The sequence below is a fragment of the Podarcis raffonei genome, chromosome 7 (genome assembly GCF_027172205.1).
Source record: "Podarcis raffonei isolate rPodRaf1 chromosome 7, rPodRaf1.pri, whole genome shotgun sequence".
Lineage (NCBI taxonomy): Eukaryota > Metazoa > Chordata > Lepidosauria > Squamata > Lacertidae > Podarcis > Podarcis raffonei.
The window spans coordinates 47,918,012-47,928,016 of record NC_070608.1 but is presented as its reverse complement, the minus strand read 5'-3'; the positions used below and the strand labels follow the sequence as shown (position 1 = coordinate 47,928,016).

The window sequence follows — 10,005 nt, the reverse complement described above, 5'->3', positions numbered from 1 at the left end:
GTGGTCGTAGATCCAGGCGAGTGGGTGGGATGGGGGCGGGCTGAGTTGGGGGAAGTGCCTCCCCCTCGCCGCCCGTCCCCTCGACGGCTCTTGGAGGCCAGCGAGCGGGTCCCCTTCCCTTTCCTCCCCGCCGCTCAGCCCCCTTCCTCGCAGCAGGGGGTCATGGGCGGGGGGGGGGCGGCAACTGGGCCACGTGGGAGGAGGAGGAGGCGGTGGCGAGGGTCTGGTCCCTCCTCGAGCAGCGACGCGGGGAGGCGATCATTGCCATCCTGCCGCAATTTCCCTGTGTCATGGCTCCGGTTTCCTAGCAACAGCAGCGAGTCCGGCCGGCAGCGGCGGCGGCGGCGGCAGCGTCGAATCAGCGGCAGCGGCAGCAGCAGCAGCTCCGTCGGGCAGGAGAGGCGAGCGGCTTCCCGCGGCGGCGGCGGCGGCGGCAGCAACCACAACAAGCAGCGGCGCCCGGAGCAGCGTCGCGGAGCGAGCGCAGGGCGACCCCCGTCGGAAGCCGGGCAGGATGCCGGAGGGAGCGGGAGGCGCACTTGGCCGCAGGAACTGCTCGGTGCCGCGGCCGCTGGCTTCCGTGGATGCCCGGCGGCTGCCCATAGCCATACAATCGCGGCTCCTCTTCTAACCGGGATCTGTACCCATGAGCCCGAAGGGGCGTCGGCGCCGGAGGGGGGGCTCCGGGGGGTTGCTTCGCTTTCCGTCCGAGGTGTCCACTCGCCCTGCTGCAAAGTTTCTCCATGGTTTCTCTCTGGGCTCCGAGGAACTTGCCTGCGGCTCCCACGCCCCGCGATTCTCCCCGGTAAGAGAAAAGAGATGGAGCTTCCCCGCTTACAAAATGCTGCCATTTTGAACCGTAAACTCACCCGGGGATCCTCAGCAGCAGCAGCAGCACCCCCACCTCGTCCTCCTCCCTTCTCCCCAAAAGGCTGGGCTGTAGGAATGGGGCTCCGCCAAGATCTCTCTCGGTCCCTTCTCTGCACCATCCTGTCTTTGTGGAGATCCAGGAACATCACTTTGTGATTTCATCCCCTTCCTGAAAAGTGGGGTGGGGGTGGGGAGGGACACACACGCACAGAGAGAGAGAGCCTGGCGCTTTGAAGGTTATGAAATGAGGTGCCCGGCTAAAATGGTCTCACAAATGGGCGCAGCCGCGCAGGTGACCCCCTTTCAGGCTGAAAGCACCTTGGATGGATTTGCTCCAGGAGTGAGTTTTAAATCTGGAAAGTTGAAAGGGTGGGCTGCTCTTATTCGCTGACTCTCCGGTGCAAGCTTCTTTTTCGCTGCCAGCTTTTTTAGCCCTCCGATCCGCAGCCAGGCTGGCTGCCCCTCATGCAGAGATTGTCAACAGCGTCGCTCGAAAACTCTCTCTTCCCCCCGTAGGGACTGGCAACTTTGCTAATGACACGATGTAGGACAACAAAGCCCCAGGTATGTCAACCACAAATGTTTCATTAGCCTCTGTCCCTGAGGCAGCCCACCCTCCCAGGGACGCAATAATGTTTAAACTCTCGCTGCAAGCAGCTAACTCTTTCCCAAGGGCGAGCAGCTAATTTGTGCAGGTCAGGGTTATTTACCCAAATGGAGTGTATTTTCATTTATGCCAGAGAGAATAGCAGAGCAAGTGGCGTAACTCGCTTATTTATCTCAAGATGTTCATCTGTCTTATAGACTTGAAATACAGCTGAAAGCCTGGGAAATAGAGAAGATCTCGAATTTGGTTAACGGAACTATTAGCTGGTATAGATCACATTGGGCTATATATCTGAGTGTTCTCTAAGTCCTGAATTCTTCCAGAATTTGGGCTATTTCTCCATAGCATAATAATTACTAACAAAAGCTTTCTTTTTAGGAAACCCAGTTGCAGGACTCATTCTGTTATGCTCTTCTAATACTGTTTTGCAAACATCATTTAGCATGTGTTTCCCCAGCTAAGTTAATGCGGATCTTTGTCATAGTACTGTATGGTGATTTTTTTTCATTGCATCAGAAGCTGAAGCATGCACACATGGAGATTTAATCAAGCCCTATTAATGAAGTATCTCCCCTCCCCCCCATCAATCTACACTCTATAATAGTCAAATCATACCAGAGAAGAGGAGGGAAGGTTAAACTGGCTGTTTAATTACTTTAAGGTGCAGTGTAAGGACTAGGAATGTTTTTGTGAGAAAATGCATGGAGTTGAAATGAATCAGAAAATTGCTGAATCTGGGGATATTTGGGAAATGGGGAGGTTTAGCTGATGAAGGAAATAAGATTATCTAGGATGCTGACTTAACCAGATTTCAAGGCAAAGGATTTAACTTTAGGCAGCATGTTGAACTGATTGCTTTTATCGTTCTTATAATCTATTTTGGACATTCTGGGGAAAGTAAGGAATTCTTTAGTATTTTCAGACTGTCCTGTTGAATACACAGGTGTTGCTTCATTATTTGAATGCTCAGACTATGAACCCCGATTTCATGTAAATAAAAACCTTGCAAATTATTTCAGGCTACTTTGTCAACACAAGAATATGATTTGTTCCCCCCTGGTGATTCAAAGTAGTGCTCCATCTCATTTTAAATCAGGTTTAGCACAGAATCTTTCTGTTTCCATCACATTCTCACATTGATGGGCTGAAAATTCACTGGTGTTACATAACCAGTTACCTTGAACATCATACATGATTCCAATCAGGCAGATGTCCAGAGGATATCCTCACACCTTAAGCATAAAGGAGGATTTGCCTAGGTAGTAAAACAAAATAGATTCAGAAGGAGTTGCTTCAAAGAAACATTTCTAACGATGCTAGACTTTGGTTATTTCCTTTGTACATTGACAGCTAAATTTCACATTCTAGTTTTATAAAAGCACACAGCCTGTTCAGTGCAATAAATACATGCATGCCCAGTGACCTAAATAAAACAATTCAAGTTGCCTTTCTAGTATCATTTCCAACGTTTTCTACTGGAAATGCATTTTTCTTTTGCATGGTAGATCACCATACCTAAATCCCTTGTGTAATGTAACCTTTTGGCCTCATTCAAAGAAGATGCCCTGAGGCTCATAAACAGCTTAGCGACTCCTATAACAAAACAGGAGGCTCCACATTCATAATGAAACAGTACAGATTATGAAAGCCAAACAGTCACTCGTGGTGTGATTAAGGCCACATCAGGCTTCCTTTCCTACCCTTAACCAAGGTGGGATGCATTTCCTTATTATTTTATCTTAAGATGCAAGAAAGTGCTGTATAAGGAACTTTAAAGCATAACCGAGTTGTCTCTGTAAACTACTATTGGTAGATCAGCGTAAGGTTTTGTTTTGGATTCTCTTTATAACGTAGTGCTACCTAACCCTTTCATAATCAGCTGATGCATCCATTTTCAACAAACCTCCCACACTTTACCCACAGGGTATTCATTCAGGAAAGTACAGTCTGCAAAACAAGGACAAAAGCTCCATTCTAGAGTGAGTGCTTTCTTCCACCTGGCTCTATGAGTGTGCATCTGGAGTAGATGGTTAAGCCCGTGTTAACATGGTCAGGGAATGCAGGATGGTAGAAGGAAATCAGGATTTTGCCCCTACTCCTGATTTCCATGTGTACAAATAAACGGGTGCACCCTCAGGCTGGCCCATTATTCTTAGACCTGTTCTTTTGGCTTCAGTAGTCCTGACTAGATTTAGGAGAGAGGCGAAATAGGCAAAAGCTCACAAGTGAAGTTTGGGAATTACTTAGAGTACAACCTTCCAATGAAATATTTGCATATTTATAAGGACACCCTATTATTTGTAGGGTGGAGCCAGCCTGCAGCCTAATTTTTAGTCTACATCAGAAATGAGGAGGGATTGGTGTGGAGATTAACAGACATGAAGTATCAATTCGTTCTTATCAAATAAAATACTTGCCATTTCATGCTCTGAAACTACAGAGGAAATGGGGGACAGGAGCAATTGGAGAACCCAGAACAAACAAGGAGGAAATGAACAGGAAGGATGTGACTCTGATGGGGTAGAAAACGGGACACCCTGAGAAGGTGTTGGAGGCTACATAAAATGAGGCTGGGACTGTGTGATGGCACATATTGCCCACATGTGTGTTAAAGAAGAAACCAAAATCCCTGCTGAACCATGGACCTCTTTGTGTTGAATCCATCCCAGTTTCTCAGTTCATGAAATATAGATGCTAACACATTTTGTATTGATTCATGCAGAGCCAATGGCAGTAAATCTGCAGGAGTTTGGAGGGCTTCTACAAACCTGCAGGTCCAGGATGAAAACAAACACACAACCACTAAAATAAACTTTGGCTCTAGAATGGGAACTCTCTAGCCTTTCAGATGATGTTGGATTCCTCCCATCTTCAGCTCCAGTCAGCACAGCCAACAATGAGCATTGTAGTTCAGCAAGATCTGGAGGGCCACAGGTTCCCAGTTTTTGTTCCAGCTGCATCCCCGCCCCCTGCGTGGCCACCACCCAGTTGTTCAGCACAACAGATCTTGAGAGTGTTTGTGAAGGTGTACAGCACCTTTGATTCTCTGAACTTCACCTACTGAGAAAGTAAAGGCAGGGGGTATTATTGGGTCAGGTGACCAGGGATAAGTTTTAGGTCTGCTTGCCCAAGGCAATACTTCTATGACAGCAGAGGACAAATGAAAGCCTGCTCTCTAGAGTGAAGTCAATTTAAAACTCACCCCAGCTGACAGACAGGGTATGGGATATTGGGGCTACCTTCTACCTTTATAGTAGTTGAGCAGAAGTTGGGGGAAGAGGGAAGGACCATCAGCAAACATTTTGTGCAGGACAAAATGAAGGAACATTTGCACTGGCATGCTATGGAGTTGGATTCTTGCCAGGGTGAAGATTAAGTGAAAGCTAGTTAAGAGCATGCCATGTGTGGCCTAGTGGGGAAACAGAGTTCTAGGGTAGACTCTTTATTAACAGTGTGGTCCTATATGTATCTGCTGAGAGGTAAGCCCCTTAGAGTTCAAGGGGACTTACCTCAGGTTAGTGTGTGTGTATAAGATGTCATATATTTTGTAGTTAAGTATAGTTATATATTTTGGTTGTTCATAGACTGCTTTTCCACATGCATGCATTCAAACCTGTGTTTAACACAAAAAAAGCAAATAACCTGAGCAAGTTAATTTAACAGTAATACATTAATCACAAAACTGGTGCTAAGCAATAGCAGCAGCACCCAACCAATAAAGGCAAGAAAAACTAAATAAACTCCAAAAGCAAATGCCTTGTCTAGCTACCTAATAGTGAGAAAAGAAGGGGTTTGCCAGATGTCCCCAGGGAAAGAATTCCACAGTTGCTGAGCCACCACTGAAAAGACCCTGCACCTGACACCTGCCAAGAATATGGCCAGTGGCGGCAGACCTGAGAGCAGGGTTTCTGGAGCTCATTGAAGGGCATGGGCAGTTCAGTATGAGTGAAGGCAATCCTTCAGGCACTGGGCTGTTAGCAACCTTTAAAGGTCAATAACAGCACTAAAAATTGGGATCAAAAACAGATAGGCAGCCAGTGCAGCTTATACAAAAATTGGCATCCTCTGTTCTGATCACTGAGCAGTGGCCAGCATCGTCATGAACACATTTAGCATCAGCTGCAGTTTCTGAAGCATCTTTAAAGGGAGACCCACTTACAAAACATTATAATAGTCATATTTGGATGTAACTAAGGCATGTGTAACCAAGGGTAGATTTGCTTTCTCTGGATATGGATGTAACTGGTAAATCAGTCAAAGCTGATAAAAGATTCTCACCTGCACACCCAAAGACAATGGCAGGTTCGAAAGCACCCCCAGATGGAACACTTGTTCTTTCAAAGCAAATACAACCCTGGCAAGAGCACACTGTCTCCCTATGTCCCCAAACAACAGTTTGCACACGATCCATACAGCACTGCTCTAAAACGTCATGTGGAATTCAGTTAAGGCTGCTTTGCCAGCTTTGCTGTCAGCAAGAAGAGATTCCCTTTCACTAGCCCAACAGCTGCCTCTCATCTTTTCTCCCCTTTTCTTTTGTTTGCAAATGCATATAGGGCCTTAATCAACCTTTTATTAATTTATGCTCTGCAAATTAAGTGCCCTGCTACTGTTCAGCAAATGCACAGATAGCGACATTAAGGCCAAGTAGTCAGTTTGGCAAGTGGGTTGCGTCTAAGTGGCTATTTTTGTGGTTAGCGTTAACAGCAATTGGCGGGCTGTTGTAGACCTGCCTCCGTCTCGCACACACCTCCTTGTGTCAGAGTGATTAGTCACTAGTGACTGAGCAGATTTAATAAATGAATGTGAAATGTAACTTGCAGTCTTAAAGGGACTATGCCGTGTGGGCGGCTTTGCAATCTGGATCGTCCCCAGGCTCTCACGATCTTTTTTTCTTTCTATTCCCCGTTTTCCTGTAGGAGCCGGAGTATCTGTAGGGAACAGTGCCCAGGGTAGCCAGCCATGATCGCCACTGGAGGCCTCTTGAGGATCTCAGCCAGAAAACAGGATCCCCTGCGGCCTCAGAGCCAAGTCCCAAAGCGCAAGCGCAAAGCCAAAAAGAAACGCAAGAACGACGTGGTGGTGGTGAAGGGCAAGCTCAAGCTGTGCTCCCTCTCCGGCCTCATTGCTCTTTGTGGCATCCTGGTGCTTCTCGTGGGAATTGCCTTGGCGGTAGTAGGCTACTGGCCCAAGCCTCTTTACCGGGCAGGGAGCACTGGGGACAGACAATTTTTGCCAGCACATGGGACTGCCACCAAAAGCCGCTCCAGGAACCAGACGGAAGACCCGGGCGAATCTCACTCAGAAGGCTTGGGAGCCAACACATCCTTTGCGAGCAGCAAGAAGGGTGTTGCTCCTTCTCCACCTGTCCCCTCGTCCTCCTCCACTTCCACAAGCTTCCTCTTCCAGCTTTTCTCGCAGTATTTGCATTCAGACAAGCTCAAGGTGCTCGGGCCTCTCATCATGGGCATTGGAATCTTCCTCTTTATCTGTGCCAATGCAGTGCTCCACGAGAACCGGGACAAAAAGACAAAGATAATCAACTTGAGGGACCTGTACTCCACTGTCATTGATGCACATAGCCTTCGGACCAAGGATGGGGCACCCTCAGCTCCTGTCGCCCCAGTTCCTATCAACGGCTTCATCAACTATGTGCAACCTCGAGGGCTGGAGCTGAAACCCGGCAGTGGCCCTGCGGAAGCCCTGGGGGCTGCAGGTGTGCTAGCCAAGGGCAGCTGGCACCCACCCGTGGGTGCCCCTCTGTCTCCTCCAGACTTGGTTTCCTCGCCACGCTCCTCCTCTTTCTCTTCTAGGCAGCCGCAGCCGCCCAGCTTGGCTGAGGCTGTATACAGCATCTATCGGGAGAGAGCTGCCTTGGCCAGAACTGCTCGTAGCCCACCTTGTAGCCCCCCAGATGGCTGGGAGCAGCATAGCACAGCCAGTTCCATTGTGGGTTCCTCGCTCAGCACTTTCACTTTGCTGCCTCTGACTCAGGGGGAGGCGGCGGAGGGAGAGCGTGGCGGCTGGCGGAGGCCGCTGGGGGAACGAGGGGCTAGGGAGATTCCACGGGGAGATGTGGAGCTCAGCCTGAAAGATCTCAGGAGCAGCTACCTAGACACGGGGCAAGGGTATACAATGCTGCCCAGGGCAGGCAAGCGCAAATTGGTCCTTAGACGCCAGAGCACAAGCTGCCTCCCTGATGCCCGGAGATCCTTCTCCCCAGAACCCTCTCAGACTCTGGACAGTAGCACAGACCTCGAGTCCAGTCTTTTAGTAAAAGCTTCATCTTCCAGCTACTCCAATTCCCTCGATCTGGGGGACTCTCCCCCTCCGACGCCACCTGTGGACAGGAGAGATTCTCAGAGCTCTCAGTGTGATCAACACAGAAGCAATAAGGGCTACACCCCACTGGAGGAGACAGGCACCTCCTTGGAATCTGTTGCCAACACCCCAGCCCATAAAACCCAGGACTGTGAAGCAATCCCCAGTGGGGAATCTGACCCCTCTGAGGGTGCCAGCAAAGAACAAACGGAGCAGCGGCCTTTGAAAGTGCAAAGACAGTACACAAATAAAGAGAAACTTTTCATGATCTCCAGATCAAATGCCATGGCCGGGCTGGAGGAAGGAGACCCGGAGAGCAGAGGCATGATTTAAACCAGAGCAAAATGAAATGGAGGCAAGCAACCAGAACAATTTGTGATCCTTCTGCCCCCTTGTGGATCTAGGAACTGGTCAACATCCAAAGAGCTTGAGGAATGTTCTTGTGGAATGGCATCAATAAATTCCTGTAGATGTATTCAGGAAAGAAAGGAAGAAAAACACCACCACCATCTAACAGGAGTTTGTTCTGTTCAATTGTGCAACTATATTCCATTGCAAGCCAAATTGTATTGCACATTGACAGCTGAGTAAATTCTTTGGATCAAAGGAATAGAACATTACAATAATTGTGGCACTTTACTGATTTTTTTAAATTCCAGTTGCGCCCTTTCATTCTCTCTTCATCTCTCTTGGCTTTTGCCATGGCACTTAACTGCACACTCTTGTCCTAGCTTCTGATAGAGGTGACTTTCAAGTCAGAATCCGTCTCTTTTCCTTCCTTTTAATGTTTGGTTAGAATGACGAAGTACTATGGCAAAGGTGGGAGGTGGGAAACAGCTTTAATTTTTGTAAAAGTGTCGGCTGAGAAAAGATTGGAGATGCCCTATGGCCAGCAAGCTGCAATTCTACATTCCTAAATTCAAGTAATATTACTTTATGAAGTATTATTGCACATGTATGAATCAATAGCATTAATAAGCATTTTTAATTTAAATAAAATATATTTACAATGAGAAAGTAGATTTAGCTAATGTTTCATTTCTGACTAAATTCTTATTAATGAACTAAGCCTTGTTTTCAGTGTAGGACTTTGAATTATTATTTTTAAAGACAAAAAGGCAGGGGAATAGGTAGGGGTGTGGGTGGGTGAGTGTTGAATTAAGGAGAACAATGGTAAAAACTTTCTTAAATGAAGCAGAAAAAATGTGGTTGAGTTAACTAATTTAAAACTTAAAAGTCTTCTGCAGGTGGATAGAGCATCAAGGCAAAATAAAGCACTTAAATTCCATTGTTTTCAAGGAAAGAGACAGTGAACCATGGGTATAACACTTCTGAAATAAATTAAGTTACAACACAATTCCATTTATGGTGATTCAGGAGGAAGCACCAAACTAGACATGATGTTAATTGCATGCATGTAATGAATGCACTTAAAAATAAACAAACAGAAGCCACACACACCCTCCCTGGTGCATGGGTTGTTCAGTGGCTGGGGAGAGGTTAACCCTTCCCTTCCTGTCATCCTAAAATCCTCCTCAGTTGCATCAAGACAGTGTCTTCACCCACTGTGGACCTGATGCATATCAGTGCTATCCCCAGCTGCTGTTTACACTCTTATTGTTATTGTTATTATTTTATGCACTTTGACTGCATTCACACAATCAACATCAAATCTAGTCTGGCCTTTAGTTGCATTGTGTTGGGTAGGCCTTACTCCTAGGACAGTGTGCGTAGGATTACAAAAGTTAAAAATGCGTAACTTTAATAAATATTTGCGCTTAGGATTGCAGCCTTGTATCCTGGTACTAGGTGCACAATTTGGAAATGTCCTACTGAAATGAAAGAGATTGAAGTCTAAATAATTTGTGAGGGACAGGGTAAGATTGCCAGGTTAACTTTTAACATGTTTTAGCAATTATGAGATGCTTTTAGTATCAGTTTCATCTCACATGCATTTACAAAGACAAAGTAGAACACCTGAGAAGTTGTCCTAACAAGCATTCTGATGCAGCCGGTACCAGCTGGCCTGTGTCTCAAGAAATATTAGCAAAGTGACACCAAAGAAGGTAAAGTGATACTAACAAGGTAAAATGCCAGTGTTTTGGATATGGTACTTAGCCCTGATTTCCATAGGTATATCCACCCTCCTTTGACATTTATTCATTGGTGGCTGTTTCATGCATGCAAGACATTCCTTGATGTTGCAG

General features: G+C 46.8%; 1 protein-coding gene across 2 annotated transcripts; it reads left to right on the top strand.

The window, feature by feature from the left end:
• The first annotated feature begins 696 nt into the window (after positions 1-696).
• Positions 697-8,818, top strand: TMEM200C (transmembrane protein 200C). Of its 2 annotated transcripts, none has more exons than XM_053396498.1 (2): positions 697-805; positions 6,397-8,818. In XM_053396498.1, exon 2 carries the CDS (start codon positions 6,440-6,442, stop codon positions 8,129-8,131), a length of 1,692 nt encoding a protein of 563 aa, XP_053252473.1. In that variant the 5' UTR covers positions 697-805; positions 6,397-6,439; the 3' UTR covers positions 8,132-8,818. The 2 variants fall into 2 exon arrangements, with proteins under 2 accessions (XP_053252473.1, XP_053252472.1); XM_053396497.1 differs by lacking the exon at positions 697-805 and adding an exon at positions 1,062-1,434.
• Positions 8,819-10,005: the final 1,187 nt, after the last annotated feature.

Bases quoted from the DNA above. Each gene is read 5' to 3' on its own strand.
- TMEM200C (XM_053396498.1), top strand. From the start codon at position 6,440: ATGATCGCCACTGGAGGCCTCTTGAGGATCTCAGCCAGAAAACAGGAT.